The 24,177-nt window shown below is 35.9% G+C and overlaps 1 protein-coding gene across 3 annotated transcripts; it reads right to left on the bottom strand.

Moving 5' to 3' along the window:
- Positions 1 to 2,221: 2,221 nt before the first annotated feature.
- LOC110908394 (protein CHROMATIN REMODELING 5) lies at positions 2,222 to 21,642 on the bottom strand. Of its 3 annotated transcripts, none has more exons than XR_002574579.2 (29): positions 21,307 to 21,587; positions 20,253 to 20,982; positions 20,055 to 20,122; positions 18,551 to 18,982; positions 17,417 to 17,641; positions 17,235 to 17,318; positions 15,287 to 15,346; positions 15,104 to 15,201; positions 14,405 to 14,456; positions 14,048 to 14,114; positions 11,060 to 11,153; positions 10,879 to 10,966; positions 10,654 to 10,788; positions 7,931 to 8,119; positions 7,788 to 7,855; positions 7,535 to 7,628; positions 7,317 to 7,441; positions 7,165 to 7,228; positions 6,834 to 7,046; positions 6,316 to 6,558; positions 6,118 to 6,228; positions 5,930 to 6,016; positions 5,654 to 5,836; positions 5,433 to 5,513; positions 4,656 to 5,051; positions 4,393 to 4,570; positions 3,806 to 4,334; positions 3,384 to 3,477; positions 2,222 to 2,922 (listed from the first exon to the last, which is right to left on the bottom strand). XR_002574579.2 is itself a non-coding variant. In XM_022153331.2 (29 exons), exons 2-29 carry the CDS (start codon positions 20,917 to 20,919, stop codon positions 2,576 to 2,578), a joined length of 5,052 nt encoding a protein of 1,683 aa, XP_022009023.1. In that variant the 5' UTR covers positions 20,920 to 20,997; positions 21,307 to 21,642; the 3' UTR covers positions 2,222 to 2,575. The 3 variants fall into 3 exon arrangements, 2 of the variants coding, with proteins under 2 accessions (XP_022009023.1, XP_022009022.1); XM_022153331.2 differs by having other exon boundaries at positions 3,806 to 4,314; positions 20,253 to 20,997; positions 21,307 to 21,642; XM_022153330.2 differs by having other exon boundaries at positions 3,806 to 4,314; positions 21,307 to 21,642.
- Positions 21,643 to 24,177: the final 2,535 nt, after the last annotated feature.

Raw genomic sequence — 24,177 nt, 5'->3', positions numbered from 1 at the left:
ATGGTGTTTTTTTTATTTACTGCTGAATGGTGTTATTTTTATGCTGAATGGTGTTATTTTTGTACTGAATGGTGTTGTTTTTGTACTGAATGGTTTTTTTATCTAATGCTGAATGGTGTTATTTTTGGGCTGAATGGTATTATTTTTGTACTGAATGGTGTTATTTTTGTGCTGAATTGTGTTATTTTTTGTACTGAATGGTGTTGTTTTTGTACTGAATGGTTTTTTTATCTAATGCTGAATGGTGTTATTTTTGTACTGAATGGTGTTATTTTTGTGCTGAATGGTGTTTTTTTTATTTACTACTGAATGTTGTTATTTTTGTGCTGAATGGTGTTATTTTTGTACTGAATTGTGTTATATTTCTTGTACTGAATGATGTTTGTTTATTTACTGCTGAATGATGTTATTTTTGTGCTGAATGGTGTTATTTTTAGCTGAATGGTGTTATATTTTCTGAATTGTGTTATATTTAAAACACCATGTATGAACATGCTCTGAATGGTGTTATATTTATGGACGGTTATAAGTCCTAAAATCCAGGTTTTTCTCTCTCCAAATCCTTAAATCAAGGATTACCATATTTGAATTTGTTAATGCATTTACAATCCTACCCTTTTCAATTAATTTTAATCTAATGGTTGAGATTTTTTCTTACCTTTCTCACACTTTTGGTCTTTTTTACAATAACTCCACCATATATATATATATATATATATATATATATATATATATATATATATATATATATATATGGAGGGACTCATGCGAGAACCACCCTTATTGTGAGAACCTTGACAACCAATGTGAACACAACCTAAAATAGCTAAAAAACCCCCCAAAAAAAACTAAACCCCCCCCCCCCAAAAAAAAAAAAAAACTAACCCCCCCTCCCCCCAAAGCTAAATGCTAAAAACTAAAACCCCAAAAAAAACCTAAAAAAAACCTAACCCCCCCCCCCCCACCCCAAAAAAAAAAAACCTAAACCCCCCTCCCCCACCCCCCAAAAATTCAAAAAAAAATTAGATTTTTTTTACATTTTTTTATGTTTTTTGGGGGTTTAGTTTTTAACATTTTAGCTTGGGGGGGGGGGGGGGGGCTAACATAGTCCTCATTTGTAGACTTTTGTGTAGTAGTAGTAGGTATGTTCAAATAAACGATACCGTTCATGATTTCTAATTTGCCAAAAGATGCCATACCAATCGATAGATGACAAATTTGAAGTAAATTGTCGATGAATTGATTTGGAAAATTGAATATTATATTCATTTTTGTAGTCATTTATTGACTAAAGTTTATGATAGTATAAATCATTTGATTTCGATATTAGTTAATCAATTATGTTTGTGTTTGTTTGTGAAAACAGTTGTTTATAAAAATGCTTAAGGAGATATTAATATAAATATTTCGAAGTAATTTAACAGTTAGAATAGAACATACCTTTCCTTTTTATTTGACTAGGTAAATCTTTAAGTTGATTTTTCCAAGTGACCAACCCAACCAATTCTTCCCTACACGGCCTCCTGCCTAAACGGTACTTTTTATGGCTCCAGGGCTCCAGGTTTTGCAAAAATCTTTAAAGATGAACAAAGGGATAAAAAGGAAACTGATATTTATTCATAACTGTTCTTCCCTAAGGAAGAACTTCTTGATATTTACATAATATTCTCCTTTAGCAAGGAGATTACTCACTAACACTCATACTAACACTCAAGGTTCTCACAATAAGGGTGGTTCTCGCATGAGCCCCTCCCTATATATATATATATATATATATATATATATATATATATATATATATATATATATATATATATATATATATATATATATAGCAACATGATACTACGAATTTTGTCGAACATTGTACTTTAAAAGTTATAAAAGATAAACAGATGTGCTCAAAATTAATTATAATTATAATAAAAAATATATAAAAATATGAAGTTTTAAAAAATAAAAATTGTATACACTATTCATAGCCAACGTTTTTAGTAGGTACAGAAAACTATGAGATTTATACTCTTCGTATAGGTTGTTTCACACAGAGGTAAAATGATCAGTTGAAACATATACTTGCACGTTTATCTGATACAATTGTCATTATAGGATTATAAGAAAAACAAGACATGTTAATAAGCTGTAATGTTCAATAGAAACATGGACTTTTGTTAGTCTAAGAGTTCAGTTGTATCAGTTCATTAAGTATTCAAATAATCCATGGTACCATTAAAAGCATCGGAAAACACTTGGATTTCAAAACCGAATATTAGAAGTTGAAGATACCAATACAAAGAAGCTATATCCCACCCAATATGGACCATAGAATTCATTTAACTACCCATTATATATACAAAATAAACCAAGTTATCTAAATTTATATCAGAAAAAAAAAGGAGAATAAAGGAAGAAAGTATTAAGGTTGCATGATTGATTCGATGCACTTTGTCCTTTGTTTTGTTTCATCTCAACTCAAGCAGATATAAATTTTCACACATGTGCGCATTCTGAAGATGCTTTGCAGCTTCAGGCAACTAAACATTTGTGAAAACCGCAAACCATTTGCCCGTTTAGATCAAGGCGGAATTACCTGTTTTGAACCGAAACCCGTGTTGCGGGTCCTTTGTGGGCGGATTTGAGATGGTGGTGGACCAAGAATACCTGAAGTTGGATCAGAAGGTGTGGCATGGCGGGAATTTGTATCTGATTCAGCTCGCCGCCTCCTTTTCCATGCTTCAAATTTTTCCGTATCTACCAACCCTTTGTTAAGTAGGGTAGATGATTGACTCTTCCCGTTTATGTGGGATGATGATGATCCCGCAGCCTCCTTCTCTTGTTTGAGTTTAGAATATATTTGATGAAGTTTGGGCCCCGATAAATTTGAGAAGGTTGAGACATAGTTCCATAGCCGTGTTGTCATCCCTGTTAAACAAATCCAACCATTATGACATCCCGTATATAATAAGTTGTTGCTAGGTGAATACTTTTCAACCCACTTATGAATGGGTTCGATTTGGTTTGTGTTTGTGTTTAAGTCTAACGTGCCAAATGGGTAGTAATCTAAACACTGAAATGGGTTTAAACTTCACCTAAAGTGCATTTTTTATACTGTATGCAACTTCTATGATTGTTTTACTTAATATAATTACAAAAATGCTTGATAAATTATAAATAATTATAATAATAATAAATGCTTGTGGCTCAACCCAACCCAACCCGATTATAATGAGAATTGCTTGTTTGACCCATGTAATCATGCCACTGAGTCCTGCTCTAGTTCAATAGATTGGAAGGAAATGGTATGCCTAGGTGTGACTACTTAGAACACACAGAGTATGATGACCTAAGAATCACAATGCTATGCATAAAAAAGAAAATATTACTTTCTTGTTTTGATGGATCAGCCTCGTGGTCGATAACAATTTGATCAATCCTGTTCCCAAGAACCTGCAGATAGTTTCTGATTCTTGAAAGCACCTGGAGGCAATAAAAAAAAAGTTAAACCGCCTGGTATGAACCATTTTCATGAAATCGGTTAATTTTAAGTTTGCTTATGGGTTCATTTGGGTCTACAGATTGGTCTATTCAAATTATACAATGGATCAAAGTGTGTCACTATTACAGAACTTGCCAACTCAAAACGGGTCCAAACAAGCGAGCACTAACCACCACCTACTAGTTGCCAGCCGCTGCCCAAATGGAAACAGCCCGCTTTGACCCAAACCCATTTCGACCCATTACCTAACCCGACCTTTTTGCTAGATCCTGGCATATGATAAGAATGAGTTTAAAGAATAGTGTGAACCTTTTCTTTAGGAAGATCAGCACTAGTGGTTTGCAACCTGTGAAGACGCTCAAGTGTCTTTTTTTCATCAATCAAGACATCTTCACACCATTCCATCCATTTAACTTCCTTGAACTGCTCATACACTTGTTCATTGTCAGACATCTCACCTTCCTCTTTAACCAAAGCATTCTCCTTGTGCGCGCGTGTCAGTTTTAATTTATTCATTGGCTCTGCTTTTGCTTTGCTACGAGAAACTGGCATGTTTGGAAGATGATCTTTCTGCTTTTTAGAACCCTTTCGCCCACCTTTGGCCCCCGAGGTTTTCCCACCAACAGCAACAAGTTCCATTTCAAGAAGTTGAGAAGCCCTTTCTTTTAACTGGGGAGCTCGTGGTAGGAAGGTTTCGTGATGCTGAAGTTCCATGGGGGCAATCTTTTTCGAAAGACCGAGCTTTTCATCTAACCTTATCTTTTCCCAGTTCCCAAACCCATGATAGTGAATCCCCAATAGCAATCTAGCATCATCCTCTGACAGCAAACATCAAGGGCTAATATTAACACTAGAGAAGAATAACCCGAGAATCATAAAGGCATCGTATAACTTACTTTGGTTCCACCCACAACCTTTAGACCAGGTAGCAGGTTTGAGGTACATCAAAGCCTGAAACTGTGAGATGGGATCATTGTAGCGGTTAATCCGCTTGGACAGAAGTTGAAGCTCCTCAACACGACTTAATAAATCATCTGCCTTCACTGGAACACCAAAAAAATCCAACAGGGGTCCCTACACGTGACAGGTGTCAGTTGAAATTATTAACCAACAATCTGAATCTGAATCTGAAATCTCGTATATAATAATGAATGACAACCTTTGGATCCAGGCTTCCTACATTAACTGCTTCTCTGCATCCCTCTATCAGTATATCAAAAAGTTCAATCTGAGTTTCTACAGGAGCAGCTTCAACAGACCCACCCACTTCTGCTGCAATTAAGCTAATTTGACTATCATTACCGTACTTCTTGACCGCACGGAAAAAACGAGTAGCGTCTCTCTTTGGCAAGGTCCCATAGGACCAGCCTCTTACTTGAGCAGAAGCTCCTTCAAGTGGTGGGGGCAAATAACTAGAATGATCAGCAGCATTTCTCCTCTTTGTGGCCCTCTCATGAGATTCAACACCTTTCTTTTTCCTTTTGTTCACCCGTTCTGGTGGGATGACCTCAGCATAACTCTTGCTGTTTCTTGCAGCTCGAGGGGCTAGAGCTTCCTATATTACAGAAAGAAAATTCCGTTAAATTAGTAGTCTCAGATACATCCTTCAGAATATAAGTTATAACAATAATAACTAGCCAAGAGAAGTAAAACAATCTTATCATCTTGTTAACGGAGACAAAACTATATGTGTTGGATCAGGACTCAAGAGTCAAAATATATAATCATTTCTGAAACAATTTTTATCTTAGTGTTGTCATTTATAATCACAAAGATCGTATTATTTCAATTATATCTATTAAAAAATGATTTAGGAGGTTTTATGCATTGAGATACACTTTTGGAGACCCATTTCCTTCTTAGCTAACTTCTTTTATTTACCAGTTTGATACGTAACATAACCCTAATCATTCCATTCATAACTAAATGTGCATACCTCAGCCTGTGAAACAGCATCAGGTTTTATCCATCGACTCCAAAAACTTCCATCATCTTCAGCAGATGCAAAATTAGCAACCTGTTAACATAGTAGAAGATGACAAATGCAATGGTAAATCTATATACACAGAACACAGTAAATAATGTCATATTTAAGAAAGAATCCGAAAAGTATATAAACCGTGAACTGCCAAATTATGTATCTAAAAATATGCTTGCCTTAAATGCACTCAGTAATTCATGCCCTTTTTCATCCTCCGCTCCCTTTTGTTCGACCTTTTCTGCTCTTTCGAGAATTTCATCAATGTCCATGCTCAAAAGCCTCTTTTTGTTTTCTTCATCGTTTTTCTCTTCTTTAAACAGCTCCTCTGCCCCAAAGCGCAAAATAGCTGATAGCTCATTCTGTTGCAATAAAAGAAAAAAAAGTAATTTAAAGAGGTTATATAAATAAATATCAACACCTTTAATACAAAAGCTTTTTCGAGAGGTAAATACCTTGTCAAAGGTACTCGCTTTTTTTGCTTCTTTCTTCTCCAATCTTCCCTCTGCATTTAGTTTCTGAATGACCAAATGGTCAAGTACCTAGTGATACAATGGACAGAATTCATAATAGAACAGAGCTGAGCTGAGAAGTGATACAATGGACAGTTAAATGATTACAAAATAACCAACAGGTTATATACCATTTTCTTTTTAGCACGTTCCAAGATGTCTTCCTCAACACTTTTGCTAGTCACGAACCTATAAATATTAACCACTTCTTGTTGTCCAATCCTGTGAGCTCTGCTCATTGCCTAACAAAAGTCATGAAATCAGTATGTAACAAACATCCATCAGATATGCAATCTAAAAATAGAGATAGATATCATACAGTCCCAAACCTGCAGATCATTCTGAGGGTTCCAGTCCGAATCAAATATGATGACAGTATCTGCTGTGGCAAGATTGATACCTAAACCACCAGCTCGAGTGGAAAGAAGAAAACAAAAATCATCGCTACCAGGTGCGTTAAAATGGTCCATAGCCTGGTGGCGCACCTCAGCCTTTGTACTCCCGTCAAGCCTCTGATACTTGAACCCTTTAATTGACAAATATTCTGCAAGAATGTCCAACATCCTCACCATCTGAATATTAAAAAAAAAAAAAAAGATCAGCCAATAAAAACCATACAAACTTAATTTGATATATATAATAAGTTGAAAAACTACAAGATGGCTTGTTGCATCTAACACAAGTCAACACAAAAGGCTTTGACTATTCAAGATTGATTTTGTGAATCATGTAAGAGGACGTTGCTTATGATATTTGACTATCTCCAAAACACAAGCTTAAACCCTATAAATCATAAAACAAGCCACCTGTCCAACATGCCCATTCCTCACAAACGCAGTTGAAATACCTGCGAAAATATTAAAACCCGGTGATTTGTCTCGTGCAATCGGTCAAGAAGCTTGTCAAGGATAACAAGCTTTCCACTGCTAAGAATTATTCTTTCAAGTTTACTGCTGCCTGTAATACTAGAGTCTCCACCATAACCATGGTCCGCGCTCTCAAAGAGGAAAGGATGATTACAACATTTCTTCAACTCTACCACAATGTTCAAAAGAGAAACCTGTACGGTTACAAATTAATTATTTCAAGAAAGAAGTCAATCAATTTGAGTACATGAATTAACATAATAATATTTATACATGAAAATGGCATTGCTAGGCAAAAACCATAAAACCTACCTGATTTCCACGTACACCTTTGTTCAAGTCATGAAAGTTGCGTTCCAAAATCCACTTGTAATACCTGAATAAAAACAAAGGATGTCACTGTGAGGCTAAAAACTGACGGATAAAAACCATTAAGAACACAGTAAAATGAAAGAGAATATTACTGTTTCTGTAGCGGAGACATCTCAACCCTGAGAACTCGCTCGATCTTTGGGGGCAAGGACTTCTCAACATCTTTAATAACTCTTCGCAGAATGTGAGGTCTCAGTTCCATATGAAGATTAGCAAGCTATTGAAACAAAAACTCACACTTCAGTCACCGTGTTTATCTCACACACACCATGTCAAGATTAATAAGCCTACTAATAAAGTTGATCGCTACCTCAATTTCATCAAATGAACCAAGGTTCTTGTAATTTTGAACAAACTCGTCCTTACTGTGAAATTTATCCGAGTCCAGAAAGTGAAGTAAGGCCCTATCCAAAAAAAATATTAATCCACTAAATTCTGAAATCATTGAAGAGAATATATTCAGGGGGGTACCAGTAATAAGAAGCTTGTTCTTATTACTAAGTAAGAACAATTTCAGGGTGCAATTGTACTAAATAACACTCGTAGCCAAACAAAAAAGTTACCATAGTTCTTCTACACTATTCTGCAGGGGGGTACCAGTAATAAGAAGCTTGTTCTTGGTGCTGAATTCCTGTGAAATAAGATTTGATTAAATAAGAAACAAGAACTGTCATGTCGCCAATAAGAACCAATAACACGAGAGTACCTTAAGTGTTGTATACAATGAAGCTTCACTGTTTTTTAATCTATGTGCTTCATCAACCATAAGATAGTTCCAATTTATTTTAGAGAGCACAGTCCTATCCTTCAACAAAACTTCGTATGTAGTTAACAGAGCGTCAAACTTCGTACCCTTGCCAGTCTTTTCAGAGAAAAATTCATACTGCTGACAAACCTTTAACCCAACAGAAAACATTTAGAACAAAAAATATACCACCAGGAAAGTATAGTTGGCCGGTTACAGAAATATCAAGATGCAGCATATAAAATTTTTCATTAAAATACTTTAATGCAGAAAATATAGTTGGCCAGTTACAGAAACATCAAGATGCAGCATATATACACATATATAGGGGAAGGTTCGAATGAGACGCTAAATATTGTGAGAACCGTGAGAACAAATGGAAAAAACCGCGAGAAATTGATCAAAAACAATTCAAATTCAAAATTTCTTTTTACACTTATCATTATTATTCGAATACAATATTAGAGTTTAAATTTACACGTTTAAATTTACATGCACTCGTAAATAAAGATAATTTACACGTGTAAATTTGTTGTATTTACACATGTGTAAAAAAAACTTATTAAGAGTGATTTTAAAAGGTAAGATGAATTATTTAAAGAGTAAATTCTTTTTCTAATGTTGTATTTTAATTATATTGAGGTTTGTATTTAATAAAAATTGAATTTGATTGGTTTTCTCATTCGTTCTCACGGTTCTCACAATATTTAGCGTTCTAAAGAAAACCCTCCCCTATATGTATATTGCGAAAACCATGAGAACCAATGAGAAAACCAATCAAAATCATTTTTTAATACAAACCTCATTATTATAATTAAAATACAACATTAAAAAAGAATTTACTCTTTAAATAATTCATCTCTCCTTTCAAAATTACTCTTACTAAGTTTTTTACAGATGTGTAAATACAACTAGTTTACACATGTGTAAATGGCAAACGTACACATGTTTAAATTTTCTTTATTTACGAATACATGTAAATTTAAATGTGTAAATTTAATTTCTAATATTGTATTCGAATAAAAATGATAAGTGTAAAAAGAAATTCTGGATTTGAATCGTTTTTGACCACGTTCTCGTGGTTTTTTCATTCGTTCTCACGGTTCTCGCAATATTTCGTGTTCTCATTTAAACCCTCTATATATAGGGGAGGGTTATCTTGAGAACGCTAAATATTGCGAGAACCGTGAGAACGAATGAGAAAAGCAATCAAAACCGAATTTTTTTAATACAAACCTCATTCTAATTAAAATACATCAAAAAAGAAATCACAACATCAAATAATTCATTTCTCCTCTCAAAATCACTCTTACTAGATTTTTTACACATGTGTAAATATAACAAATTTACACATGTGTAAATGACAAACACGAGTAAATTTTCGTTATTTACGAATTCACGTAAATTTAAACGTGTAAATTTAATTTCTAACATTGTATTCGAATAATAATGACAAGTGTAAAAAAAAATTGAATTTGAATTGTTTTTGACCAAGTTCTCGTGGTTTTTTTATTCGTTCTCACGGTTCTCGCATCCCATGCGTGATTATGTGGTCCCATGCGTGATTATACCCCTGATCCAACGGTTACAATTGCCTCCTACGTGATGTATGATAAGGCTTTTTGTATGTTAACCTTACTCTATATATATATATATATATATATAGGACAAAGATCCGTTAGGAACCACCTTTTATTGCGAGAACCGCGAGAACCAATGTGAACACAACCAAAAATGCCTAAAAATAGCTAAAAAACACACAAAAAAAAAATTTAATATTTTTTATAAGAAAATCGCTACTTTTAGTAGCCAAAAAAAAAATTTTTTTTTAATTTAAAAAAAAAAAATTTTGGCTACTAAAAGTAGCGATTTTAACATAAAAAATATTTAAAAAAATTAGATTTTTTAGGTTTTTTGGGGGTTTAGTTTTTAGCATTTTAGCTTGGGGGTGGGGTGGGGGGGGGGTTAGGTTTTTTTAGCTATTTTAGGTTGTGTTCACATTGGTTCTCGCGGTTCTCGCAATAAAGGTGGTTCTCGCAGGAACCTTACCCTATATATATATATAGGGTAGCATATTCTCAATGAAAATCTTAGATTCATATGACCACCACTTATCTTAAATATTGTATTCCGAGAAAGACTTTACCAGAAAAAGAAACAAAAATTTATCATTTGATATGATAGCATTAACACATAGTCACAAACATGTAGTCAGTCACATCTGAGATGATAAAAATCATCTTTCCTAAACAATATTACAAATTTCTCTCAAGCCACATCAATAAAGCCAAATCTCTTGATCATGGAATTCAAATATAGTCTCCGTTCGCATATTTTAACAAGGAAAATGAGGCATTATATTCAGTAATCACTAGCTTCTTCAAGAAATATCACACTACAATATCATATAGCTGCAATGTGTGTATCATTCTTTGTACATACGGCTTCTTGAGAATGAAAAAGCACAGTACCCTCAACAGGATGAGCCTCTAGTAACTAAGTACTAAGTAACGATCATAAAAAATATCTTTTTATATGCGTGAATGAAACAAAAAGTTATCAAAGTGATTTGAGGTTACATCATGGAAATCAATGAAACAACTTCAACCAAAATCACGATCATGCAGCATCCTAATCTAGTAAAATTTTAACTACATGAAACTTAAAAGTAAAAAAATACATACCTCTCGGCTTGCACGAGTCCCAACATATATGATTACGTTCATATTAGGAAGCCACTTCCTAAATTCCTTGGCCCAATTTGACAAAGTCGATAGAGGTACAACAACAAGAAATGGGCCACGAATCTTTTGAGCATTCTGTGGGAACAATAAGAAAATAACCAAATATGACCAGTAGTTCCAGTTAATGTATAGACAAAAGAGAAACCACAGTGAATGTATAACAACCTGCAAAAAACCAAGCATAGAAACTGACTGAACAGTCTTCCCAAGGCCCATTTCATCAGCTAATATGACATTAGTATCGTTTCTCCAACTGCACCGTAAAATAAAATTATAAGCAGAAGTGCCCAACTCCAGAAGAAACACACTATAAGGTGCTATCTACTTTATTTTGACAAAAACATACCTGTTAACAAGAAAATTCAAGCCATCAAGCTGATAATCTCTAAGTTTACCACCTTTTAACCACTCAGGCTGTTGCTCGAGCTTTCTCAAACTTGCTATAAGTGAATAAATAAATAATATTGACCAAAAAGTATAGTTGATAAGTCAGAAAAGCAATACAAAAGTCACATGATAATATACAACAACCAAACCCAGTAAATCCCACAAATAGCAAAGCCATCGATAGGGTCTGGGGAGGGTGAGATGTAGGCAAACCTTACCTCTATCCCTAGAGATAGAGAGGCTGCTTCCAGTGAGACCCACGGCTCCAAAGATCACAACAGACAACTAAAATATATCATAATTAAAATAGACCATGAGGAGTATATCTATATAGAGCTACCAATAACAACAGTTTTGAAAAGGTATATGGTACAAATAGACAACATCATAACAACCTATAAACTTTGCTACCAAAAACCAACTTACGTAAATTCCACCTAATATGTATGCAAATATAGGATCCAATGACACTCCTAAGACGAAAACGGTCCCCTCCCTAAAAGTCCTTAACCTTAATCTTACGTCTCCAAGAACTCCTATCATGGACCATGTCCTCAGAGAGGTGCAACCCTATTAAATCTATCCTAATCCGCTCATTCTAAGTCAATTTGGGTCTGCCTCTACTCCTCCTCCCCTCCACAATGAGGTTTTCCACCGCTCTAACCGGCTCTGACATATGCCTCCTCTTCACATGCCTAAACCATCCCAAGCTCCCTTCCTTTATCTTATCTGATATACTAGCTACTCCAAACCTTGCCCTAAATACCTCATTTCGTATCCGGTCTAACCTTGTGTGTCCACACATCCACCTTAGCATCCTCATCTCTGCCACCTCCATCTTGCGAGCTTGTGTTTTCTTGATACCCCAACAGTCTGTCCCGTAAAACATAGCAGGTCTGATAGCAACCTTAAAAAATTTCCCTTTTAATTTCGTTGAAAACCTCCTGTCACACAAAACCCCCGCGGTTGCTCGCCACCTACACCACCCAACCTGAATGCGATGTAATACGTCACTATCTATCTCCCCTTCCCTTTATAAAAAGGATCCTAAATACTTGAACTTGGTCACTTGCGGGACCACTTGACCCTCAATGGTAATCTGGGTGTCCTCATCATTGGCTACGCCAGCGAAGTCACAGTACATGTGCTCGGTTTTAGATCGACTAATCCTTAACCCTTTGCCCTCTAGCGCTGACCTCCACTCTTCTAACCTAGCATTCAAGATTTGTTTACTCTCGGCAACAAACACAATATCATCTGCAAAAAGCAAGCACCACGGAACCGTCTCCTCAATCAATTTTGACAACTCATCTAAGATGATAATATATAGGAAACTATTTATTATGAGTAACCCCATCATGTCATATACAGTCAGCCTGTATTGTATATCACTAAACAAACTTACTTTCCTAAGGGGACTAGGGGTGGTTCACTAGTGATAGAATCTATCACTCTCACTATCCAATCAAGTCATGCCATGTGTACAACCAATATTCTATCACTAGTGATAGAAATGTAGGAGGGGTGGAATCACTAGTGATGGGATTCCAATGTACAAATTATAATGCACAATGTACAAGATACCATTCATTCACTCATTCACAAAACAACAAACAAGTTCAAAGTTCAACGCGTGCTCGGATCCACGCCGTGATACTTCAACGCGTTAAAAAAATGGAGGCGGCGGTGTACAAATTGCCCATCACGCGTGATGGGTGGCCGAACACGGACCACCCCGGGTCCTCTAATAGTATTATATTTTTTATTATCATATAACATCTATGCCTGTGTGGTTGATAACCCATCAGATCTTTCATCATTTTTTTTCTTTTCTTGTTATTTTGATTTAATTCGTAATACCAAGTTTTCTAGAAAATACACCATCCTTACACACATCATTAACCTAATTAGCAATCATTAGGTTTCTTGATAAGACCAAAAGAGCACCAGTAGACAGACTGACAGAGGTGTCATAGTGGACGGGGCAGGAGTGATGATGTCATCCATCAAATGACAAGAACAGACTTCAACAGAGAATATTGTGTTCCGGTCACCGGTAGTCAGCACAGGTAAGTATATGTAGAACTACCGCATCAAAAATCATGCCCTCCCAATTCCAACATCATAAAGCAGCAGAATAAAAAATACTTCACCCACTAAAAGAAACTCGATAAGCATAAGTCTGAAACCGTTGTTACTTGTGATACATATACAATAGAGACTACACTTCCATACAAACATAATTCTCACAAGTCAATGAATCCATAAATAATATGTGTCAAGGTTAGCCAGATGTTTTTTAAGATGTCATGTTCTTTTGTCGTTCTCCGATCAAAGTGTGGTAACTTATTAAGTTATTATACCGTCTCTTGTGACCAAACTACATATTGCATACCTTTGTAATTACTTATATTCACTTAATAACATTAATCTTCTTGCCTTTGAGTATATAGCTAGCTTCATGTGTCTGTGTCCTATAAAAGGTGTTCCACACTTCCACTAAAATCTTTTTGCTTTCCACTTCTAGGGTTTTTCTATTACTTTCAAGTAGGGAAATATACATGACGTCAATATTACTGCAATATGAACATTAACTAATGCACACAAATAACAAATCAGATCTTCATATCATTAAATATAACTGAAGTGCAATCTCCAAATATCTAAGGCGGTATAATTGGCTCAGGTTTGATATCAAAAATATATTGAGTTGTGATTTTAGTTCACAATATACAAATACTCGAGGACACACATATAATTGTATACATTAGAGTTTAGGAAATGAACTGTGAATTTATTAGTTAAGAAAAATCTCAAACCTGATCTAGTTAAAAACCAAACCAAAGTCAAAACGCTCATTTGTTATGTAGTGCAGAGGTAATGACTCATAAAATGCTTTAGTTACCAAATTTGGAGTTGTAATCTTAGTTCAGAATATACAACATACCTTTACTATATCTTCGCTGAAAATCTACCATTTTTCCCTGATTAGCTGTCAGGGCAGCTTCACGAGCCTGCATCCAAACTTGAAAATTTGAGAACCTTAAATACTAAAAACATTCTTCAAACATGCTAGATAGATGGCCAATATAAAACGGAACACGGGTTAGGTTCAAACACAATTAGAACATGAGATTATATCACAACTTCCGTGATAGTAACTTTAAATGAAGATATTTAGCTGTAGTATGAAACAATAGAAACTTTAGTGTCTGACTCACGAGCAAAAAAATAAATCTTTTATAAAAAATAACATAAATTATCAAATTTGGCATACTGAGTACATACATCTTAAAGAAGGTACCTTATATTCATCAATAGCTGCCTGAGCAAAAGCAATATCAACAAACTTCTCCCTGAAGATGTCATACAACACCAAATATAAGCATTCCGGCAACTGATCCCCAAATTATATCTATTAAAGACTCCTTGACTTCGAATGCAAAGCCAAAAGGTTATAAAAAGCAGAGACCTCCCCACTTATGTAAAACATCACACATATCATTCCTTTTTCACATGTATATAAGCTATGAACAAGAACCAACATATATTTAGGCAATTACTATAACCAATTACCAACATACAAAACATTATCCATATTAATATATGCAAAACAAAATAATATTCCACTCCCATTCCCATATATGGATGTGAATTTATTTAAATTCTAAGTGTTAAACAAAAGGAAACATAAATATGCAGCACTGTTATTAAGGGTAACAAACAAGCAGACTAATCGGTTACTAATCAAATATCTTAAACACATACTTGTACTTAACCTTGCATCTAAATTGAAGTAAACCATATGGACCATAAAGAGTTACAAAATTTATGTTAGCATAGATAAAAATTAGTAAATGAACTTAAAAGAGTGACTCTCATTTGTTCAAACAAAAGCACTCCTGTCTCTTGAAAATTACAGTAAAAAACATACATATGCTAAATTCCATGTTACACGATGAATAAATAAATAAATAAATAAATAAATAAAACATCTACATACCATGTAGCTTCAGCATAAGAGAGACCTTGCCACTTGACCAAATATTCTGGTGGTCCAGACCCTTCTTTGCTGAGTCTATCAGCAATTATCCGCTCCACCTAATTGGGTCAGTTGAAAATCTGAGGCAAAGAAAGTAGAAAAGAATAATGCAATAGAACACGAGGATCACATAAAATGTCAAACCTGACAATTCTGCTTGATAAGATCCAAATCCATCTCCTTGCTCACATCGATTACCTCAATCTACGTAGTGAAAACAAAACTAGATATTTAAGACACTCCTCAAAACTAGATAGTTGCTACAAGAACATTATAACAAAAGGTCTCAATTTTACGGTATGATAAGGAGGTAGCTGCCAATATATATAATCAAGTTTCGCAAGTGAGATTTTTCAGTTTCGTAAATCTACACTACAAAGGGGACTCTCAATATTATGTAATCGTGTTTCTGCTATATCCTTGTGAACATTAACAACTTTCACCTTAAATAGGTAACTACAAGTTAAGGTTTGGTGTCTTACACAACATTAATTGTCTCTTGCTTGCTTATGCATCAAACAAAATTAAGATAAACAGACAAAGAAGGGAAGAGATTAACTGAGAACAAAAAGAAGGGAAAATTTTTCAGGCGGTGTCCTTTGGCACGAAAATTGACGAATTTTGTACTTAATGTTTCAAAATTTTGCACGTTACGTCCTTTGGCCCTAATCCAGATAGTTTTTCTTGTTAAATCTGATCATGTGGACCCCCATATAAGGGTATTGTTGTCTTTTCACATCTTAATATATTAATAAACCTTTTTTATAAAATATATAAATCCACTCCTCCCTTCCCACCCATACTATTCTTTCTCTCTTAAAAACCACCATCCACCACTCCCTCGTCGTCACCAACCCACCAACTGCATCTCAACAATCCACCACTCTCATCAGCCTTCAAATATAAATCTAGAGAGAGAGTGAGATAGAGAGATAAACCGAGAGACAGACTAGAGAGAGAGACAGTCAGATGGAGAGAGTGGGTGGTGGTAACAGGTTACAGGAGACTCCTAAAAGCATGAAATAAAATTATATGCTGCGCCTATCCACATCATTGAACTAATCTACCGGAAAGCTGTATCTCTGTTTTGAGATTAACCATCCTCAAACTGTTATTAGTGTTTTGGCAAAAAACCATCTAGTTTCAAGTATTATTAAAAAGAACGAAGGTAAGTTAACATGTGATTGCAAGGATGAACTAACTTCTGGATATTCTGCTATGTGTTTGACATACTTTTATATGTCCTTAATAAACTCTCCTCAAATGAGTTTGAACAGTATCCTCATTATAAACCAGTTTATAACAAAAATACAAGGAACATACATTGAAGTTTAATTTTCTTTGTTCCTTCTGAATCTTTATTGCCATTGAGGTTCTTTAACAGCCTTTAAGGATAACTTCTCTGTGTTGAAGTGAGCATATTCAGGCATTGAATAAGCGGATTAGCACAATTGCACATTAACACTAGCATGTGCAATTTCAGTGTAGCTGCATATTCATGGCTGGGGGTGTGTATGTACTATGGTAAATGATCAGTTATTGATTCCAGCTGGAGTAAAAAAACGCTTCCTTTACCAAGATGTGGAGAGAGTGATTTGTGGTAGCTGGTGAAGGCTGAGGTGGGGTGGGTGGGGGCGGTGAAGGCTAAGGTGTGGTGGGTGGGGTGGCGGTGAAGGCGGAGGTGGGGTGGATGGGGGCGGTGAAGGGTTGTGGGTGGCGGGTGGTTGTAGTGGTGGTGAGAGGTGGTGAGAGGCGAGAGGCGGTGGTGGTGGTGGGTGAAGTTTGAGAGTTGTAGAGAGAGAGAGTTTAGAGATAATAATAATAATAATAATAATAATAATAATAATAATAATAATAATAATTTTTAAAAGTATTTTGTTTTATTTTTTAAATAACATTAAATGAATGGGTAAAAAGACTATACTACCCCTGTTTGACCAAATTTAACAAGAAAAACTAACTGGGTTAGGGTCAAAGGACGTAGTGTGCATGATTTCGAAACATTAAGTACAAAACTCGTCAATTTTCGTGCCAAAGAACACCGCCTGAAAAATGGTGTAATTTTCCCAAAAAGAATGATGGTCAACATTACCTCCTCACGAGACACTTTTCTTCTGTACTTGATATCCTCCGTTACCCTTTTAGTGTAATTCAGAACTTTCTTAAAGCCACTCAACTGATCATCAACAAAAAGGTACAAGTTTCCATAAAGAATATCAAACACCATATTATATCAAGAAAACAAATAAAAAAATACACAGACTAAAAACTTACTGTTTGTAAATCCGAATATGATTTCCATTGGCAATGCAAATGTGATTGACCTTTCCATTTGATAAAAAATTCAATCTCATTCCAATCTGGTTCCGAGTCAAATAAATGGCTCAACAATAAAGGCTCTGTTGATTTGTTGTTCCGTTCAGCTTCTTCAGCCATTCCTTTTGGCTGATGCCATAGCACTTTCTCAATAGTGTCACGATCTTCCTCTTCATTTCCCTCCTTACCTCACAAACAATAAACACATTATGAAACGCAATATAAAATGAGAGTACCACATCAAGAAATCATAAGAAAAGGAAGGAAACATGGATAGCTACACACCATATAACCCCAGAAAACCCTACTAAATTGAAGAAATCAGAAAGTAATTAAAAATAATTATTATTCAAACTCCATTTATTCGACTTTCCAACTTCCAAGTGCATAACTATAAATAGCTTAAGTCTCGATGTAAAGCATTTACTGGCCAAGATCAATGTGTCTAAATACATACGTTTGAGCACATCACCACCAGGCATATCATAGCATAATGTTACATTGAGGTACAAGTATAACCATGACATGAACTTGTACACCTTGAAAGTAGCAAACCACCACCAATTATCAGTAGTACATCAAGAGTACAAGTAATTTCATGATACAACCTCCATCCACTAGCCCAACTTGAAAAGAAAGCCACAAGTTTTTGTTAGACGCATTAGCGGTATGTATTGTTAAATAAGTAACTATTCAATAATTCTATAATCTTAATAGATTAGAACAAAAAAAAACTCATAGACGGGAGAATGTACGAGTGGAGAATAAGAGAAATATCATACTTTTTAGATGAAAAACCACATAAACTGTTCATTTGTGTTTTTGTTTGTATAAAAGTGTCCAGGTCATACCAAATGTTTATGAATAAAACTATTCTTAGACAGTTTTCAACCTACATCTATGCACATAATTTTACAGCGTTTGAACTCAAAGCCAACTCTGACCCAAAAACAACTTGCTCAATGGACCTCAAAATAGATCTATATATCAAATGAAGCATTTAGAATTATGTAATGCAGCATGCATATGATCGCTGAAATAGGAATATGAAGAAGAAAATTCATTAATCTGCATACATAGATATTTCCCAACCTTTTGCCTCTTTCTCTTGATATCTTCATCATTTTCTTCACTTTCTTCACTTTCAGCATACGATACTTTCTGCACAGATCGAGTAGAAGTTCGCACTTCATTATTACTTCCAGGAGCTTTTGAAAAAATGGATCGACCGCTAGTTTTTTTGTGGATATGTCTGCTTCTCCCGCCTGTACTTTTAAAGTGATCTTCGAAATCATCCTCTGAATCATTTGCTGATGAGTATTCCTCTTCAAAAATTGTTCTACCTCTCTTCCTCCGATTGGAAATTGTAGATAATTTAGGTTCTCTACCAGACTTCACATTGCCACGCACACCCTTCCGCCTTGGTTTCTTATAAAAGTCGTCATCATCATCAACTGAAATGTCTAATTCATCATCATCAGAATTATCGACTTCATCAAAGTCTCCACCTTCCCAGTCTTCATCCTGTTCTAATAGAATATCAGAGGTCTGTTTGTTCTACCGCAATTAAAGTTTCAAATAATATGAGAGCCAGAACAAAATTGCACACTAAAAAAAATAAGGTTGCTAATGTCACAGTTGCCAACTGAAGTCCAGATTCAATCACATGTTGTTAAGAAAACTCATCTACTGTTTATGTCAAGTTGAATAGCTTAAAAAAGATCACACCTATCATGTGACAGTATGATGATAAACTTGCAAGGAGTTGAAAGACAGTATGATGTATAGAAACTTATACAAACTTTGGTGATCCATGTTTGCTACACGAAGAATTTAGTATGTGGGTTTGCAATAGCACACGCTAAAAAGTATAAAACTAATGACTTTTACACATAAGAGATATAATTACTAATTAATTAGTTAAGGCCATCTATTTTACCTCCGTTTAAGCATGTAACTGAGGAACTAAGTGTTACAATACTCAGCAAGAATTATTCAGATATGCTCAACTAGAGTTCAATCGTCTCTCATGCCCGACGTAATATTTCCAATCCTACATGACCAATTATATCACCGGAACAAAAAAAAATAGATCAATTACAAAATTAATTGTAGAAATAATATTACTGGATTCGTAACTCAGATGTGTGTACATGATCTAATAATAACCATATTTAATATATTCAAATGAGTCATTTATGGGTCTGCTTAAACATCCCTCAGCCCCAGCTTAGATGATTAAAAGAATAAGCGCCATATGATAACATGACCACCTAGTTCCAGTTGACGCTTTGTAGAACATTATCAAAATAATGCCCGCAATCACCTTAACCCTAAAGTGAACTTGATCAAGATCCTTCTATGAGCTGGAACTAAAACCAAATCAAGTACATATTTAATCATGTGGCACCAGTAAAGTTTAAGTGACAGGCTACATCACATTCTTTATAAGCAGTAGTACAAAAACAAAAATACAACTAGGATGAATGTATATAATCTGACAATATAACCAAAAAACAACCAATGAGTAGTATCAGCAATCGAATTATCAAGGTCTAGAAACCACACAACTAAAAATAAGGCAGAATTAATTAACCTTGTTCTCTCTTCCAACGCTTGCGGTGCCAAAGTCTGGATCAAAATCCACATCATCAGGGTCATCTTCTGCAGAAATTCAAGGAAAGCAAGTTGTATTTCAGGGAGAGTGAATATGCAAATGACAGGTGAAATTCACTTTCTAACCAAAGTCCAAAACTCCATATCAATCTAAGATAAGATAAGGCGCATGAGTTACCATCAACATCATCGTCCTCATACTCAAAATCGTCTTCATATTCACCAACATAAGAAGCTTTTGACTTCTTCCCACGCACGAAGTTATTGGAAGCAGCTACAGTCAGGTTCGACTGCGATTTTGAAGGATAGCCATCGGCGTTATTTAAAAATTTGTTGCGCAAGGCATCGCCTTGATCTTCCTCCTGTTCGTAGTAATCATCAGACAACATCTCATCCACATTTTGACCTTTATGTGCCTTATCCACTTCTGACAAGTCATTGTCAGAGCCTTCTTCATTTTTATATCCAGAACTGCTTTTTGATTCTTGCATGGACTCTAACTCGGGTTTTTGATGCATGGGTTGATAGTCCTTCCAAAAAGTCGAGCCCCATCTCCCAGCTGCCTTTTTTGTACTAGTAGAAGCTTGTAAATTTGATAAGCTACCTTCACCATTACCAGCTGTTGTGTCGTACTGCATCCTACTCATAGCATATGGTTCACCATCACTCCCGTACCGTCCATCTTCCATCTTTGTTTCAAACTCCTTACCGATGCATAATGTTGCATCTAAATCATCATTGCTTACGTTATTTTCAGCTCTATCAATACTTCCATGCTGGCTCTTGTCATTTAATACACCGCCTGCTGCAACTGTTCCATTCGTGTAGTTTCCAAAATAGGCCATCCTCCCTTCAGTTACTCCACTTGCACTGCTTCATTCAAATCGAGTGCCTTGTTTCCCAATCACCTTCACATAATCATACTATTAAATACAGTTAAAAAGTTATATAAATTACTGGCAAACATATAGTCAAAACATCCAATAAATACAATTAGAGGAGCCTAAACCTTTCCTATACAATAAATAGCTATCAAAATCGCAAAAACAACTAAATCCAATTGATTAAACAATGGATCGTCACAGTACGTGCATAAAACATCAAAAACCATGGCAAAACCTAAAAACAACAAACAATCATAAATCCACACACTAAAGCTAGGTCAAATTTCACAATCAGAGAGTGTGACTGACTCCTAAACAACGGTATCACAATTCAGCGAGAAGACTCACCGTTCCACAAACATATGTACATCTATACGTATTACGTGCGTCGGTGTAGGAACAAAACACGGCGCAAGTTAGCAATCGCCGGAGAAAAGGCCTCGGCGGAGGAGAAAACAGGTGCGGGCGGAAAACGGAAATAACAACGAGAGAAGTGTTGCGAAAACGAATCGAAGGAGACTCACGGGTGTACGGTTAGACACGGGATTAGCGACGGAGGCGACTGGATTCACCTGTTTGATAATGTCCGGTGAGAGAGAAAGAGAGGTTTTGTAATGCGTATTTTGTGTGAGACTGACAAAGAAAGAGGGGGGGATTTGGGGAATTTTTGAGGAAGGCTTAGTTTTCTTTGGACAAACGTGTTTATAGTATGTATACAAAATTTTATTTTCTTGCAAAGCATAGTAGATAATTTCCGAGGGATGGCAATCTTTTGAAGTCCTCAAGCAACATTTGATTATTCAACTCAATCAAACATTCGAATCAATTGTTATTCAAACCAATAAGACTTAGACCATGTGTAGTGGGGTGTTTTTTTTTTAAAAAATCAAAAAAAATGCCCAAAAACGCCTCCCCCACCATTACATAAGGCGTTATTTTGCAGAATTTTAAAAAAAAAAGTGGTCCGGCGTTTTATTAAAAACGCTCAAGCAACAACTTGGATGAGTCTGAGGAGTTTGACTGACCAATGGGAAGGGGCATTAGTGGTCCAAGTGGGATGACACATACTGACCAAACAGCTTTTTAAATAAGTTTCTTTTTTTATCTTTTTTAATTGGAAGGGGCATTATTTGGACATTATTCCTACTACGCCACTTTTGCAATAACGCCCCATGCTGACTGGGATGACACGTGTCGGATAATGCCCCATGGTGGGGGCATTATTTTTCTTAACCACTACGGGTGGTCTTAGTATGTTAAACTATCCGTTCATTCAGATAAAAACCCTTAACACTAAATATTTAAAACATGATTTTCACAAAGAGGTAAACCTGAGGATTTAGTCTTCTTCGTTGTCTTAGCAGACTCTTTCCCAAATCTTTGAAACAATTTCTACTTCATATCAAGAACTACAATTGTCAAATCTCCTAGATTTGTCTCCAATTCCAAAATCTTTTTATCCTTTTCTTCATTTCTCTTTGAAAGATCAAGAATCTTAACATCTTTAACGACAACATCACGTTCAAACATATCAACCTTTTTCTTCAACTTGACAATCTCGCCATCATCTTCACTATCACTATCTATCATCATGCTCTTCCTTATTGGATATGATCTTTTATTTTTATTTATTATCTTTGATTACTATCCTCTCCATCTTTTGAGGATTTATTTCCGTATGCTTGTTATTGACTCCTCTATTTATTCTGTCCCCTTGATTGTATCATTAATCAGAAAATAAAACAATCTCTTTCATCTTTCTGGAATTTCTGTTATGGTATCAGAGCGGGTTTTGAAACCTTGCTCTTGATCTCGATCCACAAGATGGCAGGAGATGACAACCAAAACAAAAACGGAGAAGGTTCTAGTGGTGGGATCGCATATGACTCACCCTATTATCTTCATCCATCAGATTACCCCAAACAGCTTCATGTTAATGAAGTCCTTACTGATAGTAATTTTGCAGATTGGAGTCAAGAGATGACGGACTTTTTGTTCGCCAAAAACAAAATAGAGTTTGTTGATGGAACGATCAAGAAACCCGAGAAGTCTTCAAAGGATTACATGCCGTGGATGAGGGTGGATGCAATGATAAAGGGTTGGTTGACAGCCGCCATGGAGAAAAATATACGAAACAGCGTAAAATATGCAGGTACAGCGTCGGAAATATGGACGGATCTGAATGAACGTTTTGGGAAGGAGAGTGCTCCCAGGGCGTATGAATTAAAACAGAAAGTTACATCCACTCGACAGAATGGTGCTTCTGTATCAACCTACTTTACTCAGCTACGGTCCGTGTGGGACAAGGCACAATCCATACACCCTTTCCCACGATGTACTTGCAACAAATGTGAATGTGATATGGGCAAAAGAATAACCGAACATCTTTATGAGTTTCTGATGGGCCTAGATCCTGAGTTCACGGTTATTAGGACACAAATCCTAGCCACGAAACCGATTCCATCACTTGGAAACGCGTACCACATGGTGGCTGAGGATGAAAGACAGAGAACTATTTCGGCTGAAGGAAGAACAACATCAGAATCTGCTGCGTTCAAGGCTGCACAAAGAGGTGACTTTTCTTCGGGTCAAAACAGAGAAAAAGGCGGTTCAAGGGCTGTGAAAGAGAACAAAGAACACTGCACCTTCTGTGATAGAGATGGTCATAAACGTGAGGGCTGTTTCAAGTTGATCGGGTATCCGGAATGGTGGCCTGGAAAGAAAGGAGAAAGGTCGAAGGCCAAAGCCGGTTGTGTCGAGACCGAAACAAGTCCTATCCCAGGTTTGACAAAAAGAACACTATGAACTTTTCTTGAAGCACTTTTCTGGAACAGGTAAAGGCGAACAACACGTAGCTAATATGGCTCATAAGGAAGATGATGACGGTGAGTGGATTTTTGATTCGGGTTGCACCGAATATATTACTTTCTTGAACATCCTTACTAATATGATGTCCACTCCCTTCGAACCCCCTGTTGTTATTCCTAATGGAAAGTCGATCCCGGTTAAAGGAAAAGGGGATTGTACTCTTCCAAGCGGAGCAAAAGTGAAAGGCGTTCTTTATGTCCCAGAATTCAAATGCAATCTTCTTTCTGTTAGTCGCCTTACTCGCGACCTTCAATGCTGCATTACCTTCTTTCCTGAATTTTGTGTTATGCAGGGACTGCAAAGGAGGAACTTGATTGGTGCGGGTAGATGCGAAGGGGGACTGTACCGAAT

The sequence above is a fragment of the Helianthus annuus genome, chromosome 14 (genome assembly GCF_002127325.2).
Source record: "Helianthus annuus cultivar XRQ/B chromosome 14, HanXRQr2.0-SUNRISE, whole genome shotgun sequence".
Lineage (NCBI taxonomy): Eukaryota > Viridiplantae > Streptophyta > Magnoliopsida > Asterales > Asteraceae > Helianthus > Helianthus annuus.
This window is presented reverse-complemented; position numbering and strand designations above follow the sequence as displayed.